We start from the raw sequence: 20,969 nt of genomic DNA on the forward strand, positions 1-20,969 counted from the left end.
CCGTGGAAGTTGCTGTTCCGTTTGCAAAGGAAGCGGTTTGGAGCCCTTCTTGGCGAAGGGATCGGAGCTAACAAAGCCGTCTCTCTGTTTTCGGATAGTTCTACAGTCGTGACTGAGGCCAGTGACGTTTTCAGCCAAAGGAGGGCGAGGAAAGGAGGGCGCAATCGGGTTTTCTTCCCCTTGCAGGAGAGGAAGCGGCTTCCCAGCTTTTGCGCCCCCGCCACTCCTCCTCCGGCAGCGGCGTTCACAGGATCATCGCTGGCGGCGGATCTCGCTCGGGCTATGCCGGCCCCGCTCGGTCTGCGCGTGGTGGCGGAGTGCGGGCAGAGCAGGGCCCGGGCTTGTGAGCTGCGGCTGCCGCATGGCGTGGTGGACTGCCCGGTCTTCATGCCCGTCGGCACGCAGGGGACCATGAAAGGGCTCACCGCCCTGCAGCTGGACGCGCTCGGGTGCCGCCTGTGCTTGGGCAACACCTATCACCTGGGCATGCGACCCGTAAGTGGAGCCGCCTCCCGCGTGGAGCCTGGGCTGTCCCGAACAGCCTTCGGGGGGGAAAGTAGAGTTTTCATGCAAGTGTCTTGGACAACTGATTACCGGGACCTAATATGGGAAAGTTGAGAAACACGTGTACTATGTAACTTTTTTTAGAAGTGTGGCACGTGACAGTGTTCCCAGGACATCTACAATATTTGTTCTATGGCAGTGTTTCTCCACCTTGGCCACTTGAAGATGTCCGGACTTCAACTCCCAGAATTCCCCAGCCAGCGAATGCATTCGCTGGCTGGGGAATTCTGGGAGTTGAAGTCCAGACATCTTCAAGTGGCCAAGGTTGAGAAACACTGTATTTAGAGGACAACCCGAACCAATCCTCAATACTTTGATTTGGAAGATTGAATTTTAGCCGGGACTGGATTTTCCTAACATAGACATGCGCCATCAAATCATACAGTACTTTGCTTATTTATGTGTTTTACATTTTATAGAATCATTCAATTATACATAGTGTACGTAGTGATACTAAGCTGATTCCTTTTCTAACCCTACTCCCAAATTCTGCCATTTCTCTTACAACAGCGTAGCCAGCAAGGTACCTGTCTTCATCAGATTTCTATTCTTAAAATGTTTTGGATTTGATTAAGTTAAATTGCCTGTTTGTACATCCCATCAGTACGTATCCCTGTTCTGATTGTGGCTTTTGCTTCCAATAACAGTTACATGGATAGATTATAACTCAGTTATAATCAACTTGGGAGTCCTCCTGGATTCACAGCTAACTTTTGACCACCATCTCTCAGCTGTGACCAGGGGGGCATTTGCCCAGGTTCGCCTGTTGCGCCAGTTGCGGCCCTACCTGAATCGGGAGGCTCTCACAACAGTCACTCGAGCCCTTGTGATCTCTAGGCTGGAATACTGCAATGTGCTCTACATGGGGCTGCCCTTGAAGAGCATCCGAAGACTTCAGCTAGTCCAGAATGCGGCCGCGCGAGTGATCGTGGGCGCACCACAGTTCGCCCACATAACACCGATCCTCCGTGAGCTGCACTGGCTACCTGTTGGTCTCCGGGTGCACTTCAAGGTCCTACTCACCACCTATAAAGCGCTCCATGGTAGTGGATCTGGCTATTTGAGAGACCGCCTTCTGCCAATTACCTCCCTGCGTCCCATCAGATCGCATAGAGTTGGCCTCCTCCGTATTCCATCCGCCAGTCAGTGCCGACTGGCGACTACTCGGAGGAGAGCCTTCTCTGTTGCGGCTCCGACACTATGGAACAATCTCCCCGTGGAGATTCGTACCCTCACCACCGTCCAGGCCTTCCACACAGCCCTCAAGAACTGGCTAACCCGTCAGGCCTGGGGATAATCTTATTTCGCCCCTCCCGAATGCTGAGTGAATGTTGAGTTTTATTGTCTAATTTACTTTGTGCACATTTCTTTTTTCGTATTGTCCTACACTCCCCTTCCTTTTTGATTGTAAGCCGCCCTGAGTCCCCTCAGGGAAAAGGGCGGCCTATAAATAAATAAAACAAAACAAACAAAACAAACAAAACAAACAAAACAAACAGTTAAAGAAATAATTAATTTGTATATTGTAGTTTCTAACACTTTATAAGCATCTTATGCTATATCTCCTCTTTAAAGTAGAATCATTTTATTGCAACTGATTATGAGCATTTCAGAATTACTTTCCCAGGATTTGTAGTGAGAATATAGAAAAGGTAACAAATATAACCAGAAATTTCTTAATTTCTAGTTTAGTTTGATAACTACTGTATCATTTATCCCAAGTAGCCTGCCTGTGTTTGGCCTCTAAAGCATACACACAGGTGTTATAGTGGCACAAATAACCAGAGATTTGTGTTTATCCCCTTACCCTTTTGGGTTTGCATAAAATCACAATGTACACTGCATCTGTCTTGGAACTAGTTTAGTGTGAACTTGCCAAGATTGGCAAAACAGCTCAATATTGCATGTAGCATAGCTTAGCTATAATTTATTGATAACACCCAACATACTAAATCATAATTCATAGTTTGTAAGCAATCATGGATGGGTTCATGCAACATGCTAAAGACCTTGGCCCTAGTGATGTGATGGGCACTCATGACAATCTTTCATGCTGTTCCAGGGACCAGAGCTGATCGAAAAAGCTAATGGACTCCATAGCTTCATGAACTGGCCAAGGAACCTGCTCACAGTGAGTATGACTGAGGAAGTTGTCTTTACCTGGGAAATCAATCCTTTTGCTGCAATTGAGCTTTGTTATAGTTACAAAAAACAGAAGACAGTGACCTATATTACAGGGGATACCCCCTAGGTCAGTGCATGGAGCTCTGTCGGGCTGGAGAAGGGGGATGCGTGAGCGCCTGTTCCACCCAAGCAAGCATACCTCCCAGCCTCACCCAGTTCTTCCTGCAGAGCTAGGCGCCACCGTCACCGCCGCACTCCGAGCATAACTTCTTCTCCGGCTTCCAAACTCCAAAACTCAGCTGCCGAGTCTTCCAGCAGCGGCCGCTCTAGGAGTGCGCTCTATGGTTGTGGGCCAGCTGCAGGAGAGAGAGTTTTCCAGACAGAGAGTCTTCCAGCAGGTAGCCCACAACCAAAGAGTGTACTCCTAGAGCGACCGCTGCTGCAAGAGTTGGCAACCGAGTTTTGGAGTTTGGAAGCCGGAGAAGAAGTTATGCTCGGAGCGCACCGGAGCCCTGGCTCTGCAGGGAGAGCTGGGCCAGGGCATGGCGAGGCTGGGGGCAGAACAGGCGCTCACGCAACTCCCTTCTCCAACCGGGCAGAGCTCCATGCACTGACCTAGGGGGTATCCATAATGTACCAAGCCGCGGGAGATGGGGAACTGGCAGAGCGCCATGTGGCTTGGCGCCTTAGGGATACCCCTAGGTCAGTGAATGGCGCTCTGCCCAGCTGGAGAGGGGATTTGCCGGGCAGCTGCTCGTGAGCGTGGTCACCTCATGGCTGCTTCGCCCCTGAGGCTGTGCCCGGCTCTTCGGGAGCCCACTTGCGAGGGAGCAGCTGCCCGGCAACTCCCCCCTCCAGCCAGGCATAACGCCACTCCCCAATCTAGCGGTATCCCAAAGGCGGCAAGCAACGTGAGCGCCTTCTCCCCTGGCTCCCGCGCTTGGCACCTTTTGAGAAAACATACCCTCAGCAAAATGCATGAACCCGGTCATTTTTATATTACTGGCATACAGAATCCATAATTGTAGTATGCAGAAGAATCTGGTTTAACGTATTATACTAAGCCATAGTGTACTTTGCTTGATTTTGATTTGGTACAATGTGTAAATGTGTGGGGCACCTTATAGGGCTGGTAGTGAATGCAGCTCATGTGTGAAGGGACACTTGTTACCATTACACAATGACCAGTTTCCTTTCAAACTGTCTTTTCTGCAGGATAGTGGTGGTTTTCAGATGGTGTCTCTGGTGGAGTTCTCCAAGGTGACAGAGGAGGGAGTGCATTTCTGTTCTCCTTATGATGGGAAGCCGATTCTGCTCACACCTGAAAAATCCATCGAAATACAGAATGCTCTTGGTAACTATTCTGTTTTGTATAATAATATGACTGGCTAACCCAACGCTTCCTTTTGTTTTTATAATGGTAGTGATAGTTCCCTACCTCCATGATTGTCCATCATGTCAGAAATACCTGATTAGGAATTTTTTTAAAAAAATAGTACTGCAGAAAATAGTTCAGTAGCTCACAAGCGCTCTACTTGACTCCGTGGGCAAATGTCAAAACCACGCCCGACTAAACCGCATCGCTAAAACCGCGACGTCATCAATGCGGCAACAACAGCACGGAGACAACAGCACGGAGACAGAAGGGTGCTTTACAACAGCGCTTATAACTTAAGGTAAGGTTTAGGGTTAGGTTTAGGGTTAGGTTTAGCATTACGTTTAGGGTTACGTTTAGGGTTAGGGATTAGGGTTAGGGTTAGGTTTAGTTTTACAGTGCGCTTCTGTCGCCGCGCTGTTGTCGGCACGATTCAGCGCTCATTTGTCAGAGCGCTTTAGAACACGCGGTTTTGTCACCGCAGTTTAGTCGGGCGCGGTTTTGTCGTTCGCCCTTTTGTCGGTGAACCACTTGACTCTATTTGCATCCTTAGTCCCATTTCTTATTTTCCTGTTAGTGAATGGTTTATCCACTGTGCTCCTTTTTGACGAGATATGATTTGGTGACCGTTGTCCATTCACTGCTAGCCTCCCAATTAGATCTGAATGGGAATAAAGTTCTTGAAAAGAGGTACTGAAATTAGAATGTTCTGTCTGGAATATTCCATTGGGAGCACACAGCACCTGCTTTTAGCTAAGCTATTTGCCTTCTAGACCCCCATCTATCATTCGAGGTGTTTTATTTGTTACCTATCAATTCCTTCCAATGGCTCGAGCCCCTTCTCCTGCTTGGGGTCACTGCTTTCCCCATAGAGTATTCCTGAAACCTACATTCTGCACTGTTGAATGTAAATCTAGACCAGTGTTTCTCAACCTTGTCAACTTGAAGATGTCTGGACTTCAACTCCCAGAATTCGCTGGCTGGGGAATTCTGGGAGTTGAAGTCCAGACATCTTCAAGTTGACAAGGTTGAGAAACACTGATCTAGAGAGATCACCGAGGATTGCATTATTGTTGCGTGTGGAAAAACGGGATGTAAATGAAACAAAAAAGGAATTGATTGTAAATTTGATAATGGCAGCTAGATATTGGAGATGAAATTGGGATATTCAAAGAAATGAGTGGCTTAATAAAATTTGGAGTATGGCAAAAATGATAAATTAACAACAGAAATCCAACCTAAAAAAGGGATGATCGAAGCAAACAATTATAATAAAATATGGAGAGGATTTTATAAAATAAGTGTTGGTGGAAGGCAAAGGGAATAAACCTACTCAAGAATATGTTATTTTGTAGGGCACAATTGGAATATATTGTATATCTAAGAAATATAAGGGAGGGAAAAGGTCTCCAGGGATTGGGGGTGCACTGTAATATGTGGTGTTTTTTTCCTTTGTCTTTCTTTTTTTTGTATTCAATTGTATATGTACTGTTTATATTATTTGTGTTTATTTTTTTAAAAAGTTCCACTCTGCACAGAACAGCCTTCTCTTTGTTCTGTTATAGAGAGATGCACATTCGGAATCAGCTAGGACTGAGGGCCAACATGCTGGAATTTTCTCTTTTACTCTGTACATTCTACCTTTTCTTTATTATGCTTTTTTTTCCAAAAAATCTTTAAATGTGTTTTATTTGTTAGCTTTTCCCTCATAGCAGTCAGTTCGCTAGGTTTTTATTTGTTATCATGTATTTCCTCATTGTTTATTTTAATTCTCTCTTGAAATACTGATTTTACTATCTTGGATTTACTGATATGATGTCACTTATAACATTTTTTTCAATCAAAATTTTATTTTTTATTATCTTTATACATATCAGTGTGTGCCTGGTGTGGTAACTGGGTAATATACATTTCAGTACACATAACTATAGTCTTATTTTTCCTAAATATTACATTTCATCTCCATTATTTCATATTATTTACACCTGCCTATTATTACACCTTTTATTTCCGAACCATCTTTCTGTCCTTTTGTATATCTTAACATATTAATATATAATTATTGTTATTCCCCACTATTTCCTATTCCTATTTTATCCTCAGAGATAAAAGAGAACAGAAAACTAAATAGTGTTAAAATTTATTCGGGCAACTTTATCCTCCATTTCCCTCTTGACTGATCTCAGCTGACTTGTATTCTCCCCCCCCCCCCCAGGCTCCGACATTATAATGCAGTTGGATGACGTGGTCAGCAGCACCGTGAGTGGGCCACGCGTGGAGGAAGCCATGCTGAGGTTTGTGCTGGGCCCATCAACTCTTCGATGCTCTTGCCAGCCCCATTCAGCATCTCCCGATCCTCGGCTCCCGGGTAGCTTGTAGACTTGGCTTTTTGGCGTCAACTTTGTCTCTTACCAGGAAGCTTTGAAACTTAGTGCCAGCCAATAGAATAATCTTTATGCCATTTATACAAGTTCCCTTCATATTTTGTTTTTAAGCATATACGTTTTTCTGAAGTGACTTCAGAAAAAACTCATCAGTTGCAAAATATTGAGAGACAAAGTTTGGATTTCGGTGGAACCAAACAAATTAGGAAAACCAGGCAGTGCGTGGCTTCAGGGATTCCTTCAAGCGCCTTGATTGGCCATAAGAAACACCTATATTTTCTTCGGTGATATGAAATTACATGTTGCATCTCTATGTGGGTTTTTGCTGCCTCTTTGAGGTTCTCTGGTGTGCATGGACAAAATACAAGACAGCTGCCTACATTCAGTCATGTCACCAGATGAGCTTAGAGGAGATAGTAGCTCTTCCCGTGGGCCTCTCCCACGGAGGGCATTGGGGGATTTTTCTTCAGGAAAATTGGATTTGACTCATTTTCAAATTCAAACTTTGTTTTGCTGACACTAAATTTTATACAGGTTTGTTCAGGTTTTGGAGAGCTATCCTGATGACAGCACTAAGCCCCCTTATGCAATTTATTTCCAACCTTCTATTGTGTTGGAAAGAATAAAACACCTGAAAAAAAGAAATAAATAGCAAGTGCAAAATTACCATTCAAAGTTAGGAGAAAGTCCTAAAACTTTCCTCTTTTTCCAACAAGATAGCTTGGTTCCATTCCCACTAGCAATGTAACAGTCTCCGAGAACCCCTTCATAGAAATTACAAAAAATATAAAAACTTCATAACATAATTCATTTTTAACCCACACAGTCCACGTTTTGCAACATTTACAGCAACAGCAAAGCAGCAAGTTGGCAGCTGAGTTGCAACTCAGTCACTTTTGATAGCAAAATAGGTGGCATATAAATTTAATAAATAATAAAGCATATACATTCCCAAAATTTGTGCTAAAATTGTGCAACGCTCAAAGTTCAAAAATGTGTGTGTGTGCTTTTTTTTCAACCATGCCAAACCCTTAGCAATTTCTTGTGGGAGCCCAGTTCAGAAAGGCTGAATTGACCTACATGCTAGAGGACATGTATGTTGTGGTATAGGACAATATTCAAAAGGCTGTGCCTACATGTTTAGATCCCTTATAATACTACAGATGGGCAGCCCATGGATCACGCGTGGCATTTTATATGACCTACATACCGTGTTTCCCCAAAAATAAGACTTCCGTCCATCCATCCATATCTCATTCACTTTCCCTTCCCTCTTTCTTTCTTTCTTTCTTTCTTTCTTTCTTTCTTTCTTTCTTTCTTTCTTTCTTTCTTTTTCTTTCTTTTTTTCTTTCTTATCCCCCTTGTCTCTCTCTCTTTCTCTCTCTCTCCCCCCCTTTGGATGAAGCTGGCGTACTTACCTCCAACTGCTTCCTGTTCTTTATCAGGGAGTTTCCACCCCCCTCCCTTTCCTTCTCCTAAGGAGTGTTTGACTTTCCTAAAGCCATTCGGTTGCTGCCCTTCTTGCAAACCCCACCCATCAACGCTGCCATTGAGCTGACCGTGGCTTATGGTGCTGGCATTGGCAGCTAGGCGATAACTGGACAATAACTAATTTCAAAACAACCTGGCATTAGTCCACAAAAATATATTAAAGCACAGTATTCTAGTTATTGGGTAAATAAATCATGCTTGCATTATCTATTTCCTTTCAACTTCTTTATAAATGTAAATTTATAAAGGCAAAGAAATCTCAATACTTTCAAAATGTTATTGAGTACGAAACTTCATCTACAGCAACAGCATTCAAATCAAAGAGTTAAATAAAATCTATTTAAATAAATTGCTATAAAGCACCCAGTTGCAAATTTGATTGAATTGAACTTCTATAATTAGAATGAAATAACAATTGCAATTAATAATTTTTCCCCCCCGCAGGTCTATTCGCTGGTTGGACAGATGTATTGCGGCACACAGCAAACCTCACCAGCAGAATTTATTTGCTATTATTCAGGGTGGGCTGGATCCCATCCTCCGAAACAAATGTCTGGAAGGTGAGGTCACTTTTATTTCGAAACTGGTCAATTCCAGCTCTTTTAAACCGCCACTGTTTTAGAACACCCTACAAGGGGATTGGGATGAGCTAAAAGTCTCAGGTGTGATTCTGATTGTGATACAGGCTCAACCAGGCTCAACCAGGGGGTCCTCAGAATTTTTAAATGGGGCCAATTCAGATCCCTCAGATAAAGTTAGGCAAGTGGCAAGAAAGTTTGTGCTCTTTTTCCCTTCGGGGAGGGGGGTCTTATTGAATAAATAGATGCCTTGGGTTGAGCAAGGAGAGCATAGGAAGGACAAAGGCAAAATGGACGGCTAAATTGACCATGCCCACACAGTCACATGACCACCTAGCCACACCCACACAGCAGGTCTGGACCCCCAACAGTCTGAGGGATCTGAATTGGCCCCGTTTAAAAATTCTCCCCCCCCCTCAAAAAATCTAGTCTCTCTTAATTCCTGGGAAGCCCTGGCGAGAGCCAGCTTCTGTGTGTGCATGTGTGCTCACGAGTGGTGAGGTTGGGGTTTATTCGATTTATATCCCGCCCTTCTCCCAAGGACTCAGGGCGGCGTACAACATTAAAAGAAACACATACTACAAAAGTATAAGAGTGCAAATCTGCAAGCTTTTCCTTGCGAGAAGCAGGGCTCGGATCAGGCTGGCCCTGCCCCTTCTCAGCTTCTTTGGGGAAGAGCCAGGGAGGGTTCTGACGACCCCGTCTCCAGCGTGCTCCCCTCCCTCCCCCACACATCAGTCTACCCGCCGCCCTGGCCACTTAGCGGGGTTTGGAAAATCCTGCGGTCTCCCCAAAAGTAACACATTTCTTGTTGCTTGAAACTTGAAGACTCAAGGCGGCCCTTTGTGACTAAAGAAAAGGGCGAGGGCTGGAGGAGGGGCAATGAGGGCAGCCAGGCGCACAAGGAGCGGCTGGGAGGGGTGGGTGGAGGGGCTACATCACTACTGTGCACGGGCCAGATACATTGCGCCAGCGAGCTTAGTTTGAGGTCCCCTGGGCTAAACTCTGAAGCTTTTCCATGATCTCCTGGCCATTCGTTTGCCAAAACGGTTTGTAAAACTTACAACAATGTAGAGATAACACGTTTTAGATAGACTGGTCTCCTTCATCTGTCTCTCTTTCTTCCCACCCGCTAGAGATGACTAAACGAGATGTCCCAGGCTTTGCTATTGGGGGCCTGAGTGGTGGTGAGGCCAAAGATCACTTCTGGAGGATGGTGGCCCTCAGCACAAAACGTCTCCCGAGGAACAAGCCTCGCTACCTTATGGGAGTTGGGTAGGAACGAACAAACCGTGTTCTTGGGATAAGGAGAGTGACCCTTTGCAGTTGCTCACCTGACGCCTGTTTCTTGTCTTTGTTCTGCTCAAAGTTATGCTACTGATCTGGTGGTGTGTGTAGCCCTGGGCTGCGACATGTTTGACTGTGTCTATCCCACAAGGACAGCCGTAAGTACACCGGGGAGGAAAGGGAGTGGCAAGTTGAAAGCACTTTCACCAGCTGATCAAGGAAACAGATTGGCATTGAAAGACTGTAAAGGGGGGAGGGGGGGATTTTGTAGAGATTCGAAATACACCCCCCCCCCCCAGGGAACCAGTGTTGTTTTCAGTGGTGTCTCTGAACTACGTGGGCCTTTTCTTCATTCCCAGCGCTTCGGTTCAGCTTTGGTCCCTTGGGGGTCCCTGCAGCTGAAGAACAAGCAATATTCCAAGGATTTCAGGCCCATTGATGAAAACTGTTCTTGCCCTACCTGCCAGAGGTCAGTGTGCTTGGGGTGGAGTGGGTTTTTAAACAGATGGGAATGGCAAAAAAAAAAGATCTCCATTAAATTAAAGGAAAAATTAAATTCAGATCTTCATTTAGTCACAAAACTCAGTATATAATCTTTATCAGCTACATGTCCTTTCTCAAACCAATTGATCTCAATCAGTGATGTGAGGTTAAAATGAGGCGACATCATTCTGAGTGGTTTGGTTTATTAGATTTATATGCCGCCCTTCTCCCAAGGGGGTGGAATAAAAATGCAATAAAACATTTAATTTAGAATTGTCTTCAGTTTGACAATTCCAGCTGCATCTTAAATTTTATTTGACCTCTATGCTACACAACAATCTGCATTCTTCCTCTTTTATCGAGTTAATGCAAGCTACTGCAGGCTACTTCAGCTGACTGCTATCTGCAGTTCAGCAGTTCAAATCTCACCAGGCTCAAGGTTGACTCAGCCTTCCATCCTTCCGAGGTGGGTAAAATGAGGACCCTGATTGTTGTGGGCAAGAGGCCGACTCTGTAAACCGCTTAGAGAGGGCTGTAAAAGGACTGATATCTGAATTGTCTGATATAACTTCACTCAGCTGATACTAGGTATAATTTTCTGTCTTTTATCTTGTATTGTAAAGAAACAAAAACATTTCCCCCTTATTCTCTAGCTCTCGATGTATCAAGAGTCTTCCATAAACCTCGGGTTCCAAGAGGATCAATCTCCTTGTTTGTTTTTGCCTTAACAGATACAGTCGAGCTTTCTTGAATGCTCTCTATCCTATCGATTCAGCTGCCAAGCACCACATTACCATCCATAACATTGCCTACCAGGTGAGTCTGTTCGGAGGCCATAAATCATCTGCTAAATGGGCAGCAGAATAGCTAATGCAGTTCATAGTTAGGGACCTGCGGCAGACGGGCTGTCAAATAGGGATAAGAAAATGGGTGCAATAGGTGAGCTGGGGTGGTTCAGTGGTTAGAATGCTGTATTGCAGGCTGACACTGTCCACTGCCAGGAGTTCAGTCCTGACCAGCGCAAACTTGACTCATCCTTCCGAGGTCAGTAAAACGAGGATTGTTGGGAGTAATATGCTGACTCTGTAAATCACTTGGAGGGTGCTATAAAGCACTATGAAGCAGTATATAAGTGCTAAGTTTGCTTTTCTATCTTTTATCATAACTTTAGCTTTTTTCTCTTGCTCACTTTTAAAATTCTATATTTTCTCTTAAGCTCCATGACATCTGCCTATGCCATCCTAATCAAAAATTTTCTTAACTAAATGTGGGAAGTTCAATTTAGTTATGTTTTCTTACTTTTTTCCTTCGTTTTGTTTATTCTTTTCTATCCTTTGCCAATCATTGTTTACAGTGAAAGGGAATATATAGTATATTATGCAAAATTTTAACCGTTTATAAAATTCTGTACGTTAGGCTTACACATTATAGTAAGCTGGGATTTGCTTAACTCTGCTAACCCTAGATGTCTGGATTTGTACAACACACCAAGCCATAAGCCACATTGTATAAACAACCATAGTTACATTGACAGATGTCTCTGGAGAGTCTCAGTCATCCTGGTCCTGGTTGTCCCAAAGGTGCTTTTTCAAGAGGCAACTGGACTTTCTGGTTTTTTCTTTGGAGACGTTTTACTTCTTATCCAAGAAGCTTCTTCAGCTCTCACTGGAGGGCGAGAACCTCCAGGTGACCTTAATGTCTCACTTTGTTGTTGTTAGTTGTGAAGTTGAGTCCAACCTATGGAGAACGTTCCTCCAGGCCTTCCTGTCTTCTACCATCCTCTGGAGTCCATTTAAGCTCATGCCGACTGTTTCGGTGACTCCATCCATCCTCCTCCTTCTCTGCTGTCCCCTTCTTCTTCTGCCCTCCATCGTTCCCAGCACGAGGCTCTTCTCCAGGGAGTCCTTCTTCCTTCTCACCAGATGGCCAAAGTCTTTGAGTTTCCTCTTCAGGATCCGGCCTTCTAAAGAGCAGTCAGGGTTGATCTCCTCTAGGACTGACCAGTTTGATCACCTTGCAGTCCAAGGGACTCAATGCAGGAGTCTTCTTCTCCAGCACCAGAGTCCAAAGGCCTCCTTTCTTTGGCGCTCAGCCTTCCTTATGGTCCAACTTCCACAGCCATCCATTGCAGCTGGGAAAACCACAGCCTTTGCTATACATGCTTTTTCTGGCAGACTGATTTCTCTGCTTTTTAGTCTGCTGTCCAGATTTGCCATCGCTTTCCTCCCCAGGAGCAAGCCTCTTTTAATTTCTTGGCTGCAGTCCCCATCTGCAGTGATCTTGGAGCCCAGGAAAATAAAATCTGTCATTACCCCCATTTCTTCCCCATCTATTTGCCAGGAATTGAGAGGGCCGGATGCCATGATTTCTTAATGTTGAGATTCAAGCCAACTTTTGCACTCTCCTTCTTCACCCACATCAAGAAGCTCTTTAGTTCCTCTTCACTTTCTGCCATTCGAGTGGCATCATCTGCATATCTGAGGTTGTTGATATTTCTCCCGGCAATCGTAATTCCAACTTTTGATTTGTCTAGCCCCACCTTTCTCATGATGTGCTCTGCATATAAGTTAAATAGTCAGGGCGACAGTATACAGCCTTGCCGGACTCCTTTCCCAATATCAAACCATTCAGTGGTTCCATGTCCAGTTCTCACTGTTGCTTCTTGACCCACATATAGGTTTCTCAAGAGGCAAAGAAGATGGCCTGGTGCTCCCATCACTTTAAGAACTTGCCACAATTTGTTCTGATCCACACACTCAAAGGCTTTGGCACAGTCAATGAAGGAGAAGCAGATGTTTTTCTGGAACTCCCTAGCTTTCTCCGTGATCCAGCGTATCTTGGCAATTTGATCTTTAGTTCCTCTGCCTCTTTGAAATCCTGCCTCTACTTCTGGTAGTTCTCGATCCACATACTGCTGGAGCCTGGCTTGTGGGATTTTGAGCATAACTTTGCTAGCATGTAGGCCCCATCGTGGTTATCAGAGATGTTAAACTCATCCTTGTACAGCTCTTCTGTGTAATTTTGACACCTCTTCTTAATCTCTTCTGCCTCTGCTAGGTCCCTGCCATTTTGGTCCTTTATCTTGCCCATCTTTGCATGAAACGTTCCCTTCATATCTCCACTTTTCTTGAAGAGATCTCTGGTCCTCCCTATTCTATTCTCTTCTTCTATTTCTTTGCACTGTTCATTCTCTTCTAGCTCTTCTCTGGAATTCTGCATTCAATTGGATGTACCTTTCTCTTTCTCCCTTGCCTTTCCCTTCCCTTCTTTCCTCAGCTGTTTGCAAAGCTTCCTCAGACAGACATTTTGCTTTCTGGCATTTCTTTCTCTTTGGGATGGTTTCAGCTGCTACCTCTTGTACAATGTTGTGAACCTCTGTCCGGGTAGCCGGAGGTAACAGAGAAAGAGATTTCTCTAGAAACTGCTGAAGATTTGAAGGATGGAGACATCAGATTAGGCAATGGGGGCTGTCCATATAAAGCAAACGGTTCTTAGAGGCCTTTATCTATGCTCTACAATGGAGTTCCCCAATGTTTCTGGATTGGCGGCTGGAGGAAAAGGGAGGGGCTGGCACCTTTACACCCATATGTGCGAATGGGGCCGCAAGCATGTGCACAACGCTCACAGCAATGTAGCACAACTGTGCATGGTCATGCATGCGCTGGTCGTGCGGCCTGGTGGCCCATAGGCCACGGACTACAGGTGGGGGGGATCACTGCTCTAGTCTCTAACTTACCTATTGGATCGGTTTGTTATTGTTTATTCTTCCCACTCAGCATATTTCTTTCTGTATAATACCTATTTTCCCCCTCCAGATGAACTTGATGCGTTCGATCCGCGAGAGTATAACTGAGCAAAGGTTTCCCCAGTTTGTTCAGAGTTTCATGAGGACTATGTACGGGAACCCCAGCAACTACCCCCAGTGGGCTACGGAGGCGCTGGCCTCGGTCGGAATTAACCTGGAGTGAGAGACATCAAGAGACACTCCGGATCCCAGACCCAGCCTGGCTTTCCCGAACAATTACTTGGGTAGTGATAAAACTTGAAAACTTCTTTCCAAGGAGTGGTGGAGAAAAGTTGAGTTCCTTCTCTGGCAGTCTATCCCAATGGCCTTGTCACAGTCGTTGGAGCTTAAATTAAATGTGTCCAGAAGTTCTCTGGTGTATCTCTTTTGTAGTTCCAGCTGATATTTTAAACTTCTCATTAAATTCTCTAAAATTAATTTATCCTGGCTAAATGGTCCTTCGGGATTGGGCAGCATATAAATTTTAATAACAAATAATAAATAAATAAATAAATAAAATAACCTCAGTGCATTCTGTTTAAAACTTATCAGCTTAACTTTGTATCGTTGCCCTTGGGCTGTCGTAAAGGCTTTATTTAATAACAAAGGGGAATATAGAAGGAAGATAAAAATAAAGAAGAGAGAGGAGTACATACGTAACAGCGTGCCTGCTCTGATTTTTCTATTTACGGCTATTTCAGTAGAATCACCAGTTGCCTCTATGCTCCTCGTCCCCGATCAACATTTCAGTTTTCTTCTTCCAGGGGAGGGGGGGGGGGGAATCTGAGGTCGGCATTGGTGAACAGCACTGAGATACGTAGGTATCCTTGTTACAGACAAGCAAGGGATTCACATGGAAAAATTGAAACTTGAGGAGGAGGATTGCTGACATCAGATACCAAAAGCAGAATTCTCAACTCCTGCTTCCTTCTTTTCTCCTCAGAAATGCTGGGTGTATGGTATGCCTATTCCTCCACTGGAATTGTTTTCAAGCTGGCTATCAGGCCACAAGCATCATTTGCACATAAGAGCCAGTGTCTTGTCTAAATGTCTTTGGTGCTTTACAGAAAACGGAGCCGGAGCTCTGCATCTATAGAAAATGAATTTTCAAGGGAAACTGAAATACATTTCTCACATGGACCCACATCAGCTCATTACTACAACTCTCCCTGCTGCTCTAAGAAATTGACTTGTAGCCTATAACATTATGCAGACAGGAGAAAGAAGTACAAGCATTTGACTCTTTGTTTTACCAAAAAGTCTTGCCTTTGCAATCCAGAATGTGAATTAATATCAGCAAAATGGTAGAGCATTGCAAAAGAGCAGTGTTTGTATGACAGTGTTCCATTTGCCATCTTGCTACAACTAGGATGATTTCCTAATGGTTTCTTTACTGCAATAAATCATCGTCAAAAGTTCTTGAATCTTTTTATACTATATTTTTATGCTAATTACAAGAAAAACAAAACAAATCATACAAATTTAAAAGTTAAAAAACCTACCGAAAAGAAAAAAAATATAAGAATATACTGGGAAAATGTTGTTGTGGTTGTTATAAATTTAATCTTCGATTCATAGTTTGGGACTGGTAACAATTCAAGTCTTAACAAAGGACCTCAGAGCTGTTAAGGTAACGTCTGAATATATAGGCCATTCCAAGTAAGGTGGTTTTTGCAAAGTTCAACATTTCCATGTATCTAGATCAGTGTTTTTCAACCTTTTTTGTGCAAAGGCACACTTTTTTCATGAAAAAAATCACGAGGCACACCACCATTAGAAAATGTTAAAAAAAAATAACTCTGTGCCTATATTGACTATATATAAAGTGTTTTTCCCACGGCACACCTTACACTATGTCACGGCACACTAGTGTGCCGCGGCACAGTGGTTGAAAAACACTGATCTAGGCAACCCTTTGGGTATTGTTCCAAGGGCTCCTATTACTATTGGTACAACCATTGATTTCTTCCTCCACAATTGCTTGTTGTTGTTGTTATTTACTTTATTCATTAAACATGAAACTCAAGTCAACTGAACATTCAAAAATGTATCACAAATACTATTGACTGGTGCTAATGGTTGATACGGGTTGCTGCCAGCATCCTAGGTACCAACCAAGGACCTTCTTAAGGTGTACGATGTTCCGAGTAGCAGGTTTTTTTTCAGTTCCGCTGGTGTTATTGCAGGAAGCTGCAATTTCTTGATGTATTCCATAAAATTCTTGGACATGGTACCAAAGGTCCTGATGACAATGGGTATCACTGTTACATGTTTCATCCATAATGGCCCGGTCACGATATTTCGTTACTTTTTCCAGTTCTTTTTCTTCGACTTTCGTGTCTCCTGGTACTGCGATATCAATAAATTGTACGTTTTGGTTTTCGACAATTGGCATGTTGTGTTCCAAATAATGATTCATCTGTAATTGAAAGTCCCACAAGATCTTCACCTTTTCATTTTTGATAACTTTTTCCACTTTATGTTCCCATGACTTTTTGAATACAGGTAAGTCGTATTTTTACATGATGACCAGCGGGTTAATTTAGCAACTCGGTCGTGCCTAGCTTTGTAATCAGTTTGTGCAATTTTGCTGCATTCTGTTGTGGCCCATCAGCAGAACTGGCAGCAGATTTGGATGGTGAAGAGGTTGGGGAGGAACATGGGCCAGTCCTGGAGTCTGGGGAAAGCTTTGAGGAGTGCTCTGCATCAGGCAGAGATGGGGCCAGGGCCATCTTGACAGTTAACAGTTGCCTTCAGAGTCAGACATCAGTGAGTCAGCTAAACAGCTGGAGCCTCTTCCCAGTGTGCGCATGCCCAGAGTTGTCAGATGAAGGGAACAGCTAAGGAACGAGGGTCAATTTGGGAGTAAAGCCACAAGTGGACGGTGAATGGCCCCTCCCGTAGGGAATAAAAGAGGAATGAAAGGTGAGGGGTGTTTGCAGGAGACAATTAATTCAATCAGCCAATCTTTATTGATTAGCCCTTGGGCCATATCAAAACACCAAGTTCCAGAGACAAAAACTACAGTTTAAAGTGAGATTGAAACAGACCGCAATTTAAAATATAAATGGAATAAAATACAATTTAAAATATAATCAGAATAGAATGCAATAATTTAAGATACAAATTAAATATGCTTAAAATTATATTACAGTGTCACCCCTATGTCTACCAACAATTAATTCATGCCTGCATTCTTGCCAAGGATTGCGGCGTCTGAAAGATATCGGCCTGGCCACTCCCAAAGCCTGATGAAGGTCAGCAACTGTGAACTCTCTTGAAAGACTCTTGGCCGGGACTTTGCTGGAGAGGAATTCACTGTCAATTAAATAAAAGGGTTTATCGGGATGAGGGCTCAGCTTTGTGCTGCTGGGGAAGCCTAGATAAGAACACATTTCACAGATTAAATGTGAAAGAGTTTTCATTTTGTTGTTGCAAAATGTTGACAGTTTGGATTGTTAGTGGATTTTTGTCTCTTTGCTTTCATGGCTTTAGTTTAACAGAGTTTAACAGATTAACAGAGCTGGAAGGGACCTTGTAGGTCATCTAGTCCAACCCCCCGCTCAATGGAGAGTAGACTATGATAACCTCAGTCAACAGGTGCCATAAGGAATAGGGTTATTGGGATACTAGAAATAGCAAATGAGATGCCAGTATGTGGTTAGGTCTTAAGTTTTTGGTATGTTTTATGATGGACGTTTAAACAATTGTAATCAAACGAGAATGGGGGTAGGATGATGGTAATATGTACAAATATATTTGATTTAAAATACTAGAATTAATATGAATCATGGGTGACTGTGAAAGAAACGCACGAAAAAATTTTGTAACTAATTAATACACTTTCTACAGTGTGTAAAGAAAGAGGATTTTTTGTGTTGTGTCTGTTTTGAAAACTAAAAATAAAAAACTTTTAATAAAAAAACCTATTGATCAAAGGGGTGCCACATTGATTTATAAACGACTATATTGAAAACAGAATTGCAAGAAATGCGCCTCGGCTACCTCGTGGCTCCGGCCCATCGGCTCTGCAGCCTCAGTGGCCGTTGAAATTGGCGCAAAAACTTCTGAGTTTTGTCCTCCAGCTCCTAGGCCAGTCTCATGCCCTCACGGGGACACGCCAAATCTGGTAGGTCCCATGCATGACCGCTGTCTCCACCAACTTAGGAGAATGGGGCATTGGTTCTTACCTGATACGCCCCTTCTCTGGGCAGGTGGAGACAGCGGTCATCCCCACCCTAGCATTCTGGCCTACCTCGCAGGGGTGTACAGTGAGCATTTTTGGTTGAGTCCGGAGAGAAAGCGATTGGTCACACACAGCCGTCTACTAATCTCCGTCAGGAAAAGCAGGAGCGTGCTCCGCAGAGCCGATGACATCACTTTGGTAGACTCAGTTCTATTGGTTACTGAGTTAACCCGTGCATGACCGCTGTTTCCACCTGCCCAGAGAAGGGGCGTATCAGGTAAGAACCAACGCCCCATTTTAAGGAGACCTCTATTGCTAAACATCAGCAATTGGGATCAATGGTTTCAAACAAAATGGACTCACAAGAAACTCAGACTGGAATTCTGGGTGTGGAGAGTTTTGACAACGTTCCAGAAGAAAGGAAGGTATTTGAATAAATGGATGAATTTGAATAAATTGATTGTGGTTTCCGTGTGTGGGAAATGGGTCTCTTTCCCTCCTTTTCATATGTTTGTTTTTCCTCTCATCCTTTGCTTTCATCATTTTCTCATTTCTTTTTCTTTCCCTTTCTCATTTCTCTCCCTCCCTTGTTTTTTCCCCTCCCCATTCTCATTTCTTTCCCTCCCTTTCTCTCTTCCCATTCTCATATTTTCCTCTCCTTTCCCTCCCTCATTTTCCTTACCCCCTTTTTCTATCTCATTTATCTCCCTCCATTTTTCCCCCTCTCCCTCCATTTTTTCTCCCCATTCTCATTTTTTCTTCTCATCCTCTCCCTCATTTTCTCATTTCTTTTTCTCCCCCTCCTTCCCTTTCCATTTGTTTTTATTTCCCTCTCCCTCTCTCTTTTCTTTCTTGCTCTTTCTTTTCTTTCTCTCCCCCCATTCTCACTCACTTGTTTTGCGTCTCACAAAGGCTCATTTCTGGCATCTTCTGTGACTTCACACATGCAACCTGTTGCTTTCTGCACCGCCACCCAGCAACCGGGGCAACCGAAGGTGGGAATCTCCCTGGCGCTCTTGCAGAGAATGAAGGGGGGGCGAAGCCAAGGGTTGGCGCCTGAACATCCCATCCCAACCAAGGCAAACTCATGTCAACCTTGAGCTACAAATATTCTGTAGTTATAGCGAAGCTTTCTCCCTCAGGCCAGCTGCGATCCCTTGCTTTATAGCCTGTTATAAAGTATCCTGGCAGGCAGGCAGGAGGCATGCTTTGTCTAGTAGTGGGAGCATACCGGGTGGGCACGGAAGTCTCTGCCAGGTGGAGCCCAGCTGCGGTCGGGGTGAATGTGGCCTCAACCATCCTGCCTTGTCCCTGTGTGCCAGGGGTGCCCCAAAGGCCTGCTGTGTTTATTGGCAGCCTTGGACTAAATGGTCCCTGAGCCAAATTTAATTGAAGTGGGGGGGGGGGCAGTGGGCTTTATCAGAGGGGCGCTGGGAGGGGCTCTCAGAATGCTCTCTCTCCGAAGAGGCCTTCCTTGCCTTGGAGCCTTTGCAAGAGGAGCCCTTGTGTGCCGGATTTGATGAGGCCTCAGAGGGGTGTGTGTGTGTGTGTGTGTTCCACCACAGCCAGAAGGCCAGGCTCCCCCAGTGCCGCTTCTCTGCCCCCATTAGAGGCGGACTCTGGTATGCTGCTGTCAGCCATGCTGCCCAGGGAGCTGCAGTGAGCCTCAAAATGGCGTCCACGATTAGCTGCCAGCCCTGGCTCCACCCCCTTTTCAAAATGGCGTCCCCACCCTTTTCTCTCTGCAGAATCAGGGCCCCTTGCGCTGTGCTAGGCCCCTGGAAGGCCTGCGAGGAGCACGAAGTGGGCTGCGGCCTGCCCACGTCTCTTCTGCTTACCGCCGTGTTTTTTGCCCTTCAGCTACCTCTGCGGCGCTCTGGCAAGTCTGTGCATGCTGCCCACCCGCTGAGCGGCGTTTCGGGTGCTCCCCCCGTGTGGGCGGCTGTCAAAGGCCTCTGCCGCCGTTTCTGCTGCCGCAGTGGCCAGCCCCAAGGATCAGGTGAGGTGAGAACTCACTGAGGCAAGCAGGGGGAGAGCGTTAAGGCTGGGAGCAGCAGTCCTTATTTCTCAAGTCCAGAAACCCCAGAGAGCAATGGAGAGCAGGGTGACAGATTCAAATTTAGGCTTCAGTATTTATCCTCTCACAAGTTGTAGAAGCAAAGGGTAACACAACTGTTCCAGAGTGGACTGAGTCGGAAAACTGGGCGGTACCACTAATGGAGGGGGTTAGCAATAGCAGTTAGGCTTATATACCGCTTCATAGGGCTTTCAGCTCTCTCTAAGCGGTTTACAGAGTCAGCATATCGCCCCCAACAACAATCCGGGTCCTCATTTCACCCACCTCGGAAGGATGGAAGGCTGAGTCAACCTTGAGCCGGTGAGATTAGAACCGCTGAACTGCAGATAACAGTCAGCTGAAGTGGCCTGCAATGCTGCACCCCTAACCACTGCGCCCCCTCGGCTCTGGGTTATATAGTGGTTAATTAATTAGTAACCAGACTCAGTCCAATCAGAGCACGTACAGTGTCAACCCATGCATAGATGCTATCTCCACCCTTATTGAGAATTATAAACACCATCAACACAAAACGCAGCTTGCTCAGAGGCTGAAGTACACCAAGTAAATGAGATGAAGAGTGTGGAGTAGAGGAGAGAGATAAGGGAAGGAGAGAGGGTTAGGAGAGAGGGAGAGAAAGAAGGCATGGAAAGGAGA

General features: G+C 44.7%; 1 protein-coding gene across 1 annotated transcript; it reads left to right on the top strand.

The window, feature by feature from the left end:
* Window positions 1-14,292, top strand: QTRT1 (queuine tRNA-ribosyltransferase catalytic subunit 1). Its single transcript, XM_087711088.1, has 10 exons — window positions 1-495; window positions 2,627-2,695; window positions 3,904-4,042; window positions 6,279-6,357; window positions 8,383-8,498; window positions 9,653-9,791; window positions 9,886-9,961; window positions 10,163-10,272; window positions 11,018-11,102; window positions 14,102-14,292. Exons 1-10 carry the CDS (start codon window positions 283-285, stop codon window positions 14,252-14,254), a joined length of 1,179 nt encoding a protein of 392 aa, XP_087567214.1. The 5' UTR covers window positions 1-282; the 3' UTR covers window positions 14,255-14,292.
* The last annotated feature ends 6,677 nt before the right edge of the window (window positions 14,293-20,969 follow it).

Source organism: Thamnophis sirtalis, unplaced genomic scaffold (genome assembly GCF_051295495.1).
Source record: "Thamnophis sirtalis isolate CommonGarterSnake01/CBP01778 unplaced genomic scaffold, rThaSir2_p1.2 scaffold_3, whole genome shotgun sequence".
Classification (NCBI taxonomy): domain Eukaryota; kingdom Metazoa; phylum Chordata; class Lepidosauria; order Squamata; family Natricidae; genus Thamnophis; species Thamnophis sirtalis.

Coding starts and splice junctions, on each gene's coding strand:
- QTRT1 (XM_087711088.1), top strand. CDS start 283: ATGCCGGCCCCGCTCGGTCTGCGCGTGGTGGCGGAGTGCGGGCAGAGC. Junction 8,499..9,652: donor CCGAAACAAATGTCTGGAAG/GTGAGGTCACTT, acceptor CCCACCCGCTAG/AGATGACTAAACGAGATGTC. Junction 9,962..10,162: donor TCTATCCCACAAGGACAGCC/GTAAGTACACCG, acceptor CTTCATTCCCAG/CGCTTCGGTTCAGCTTTGGT.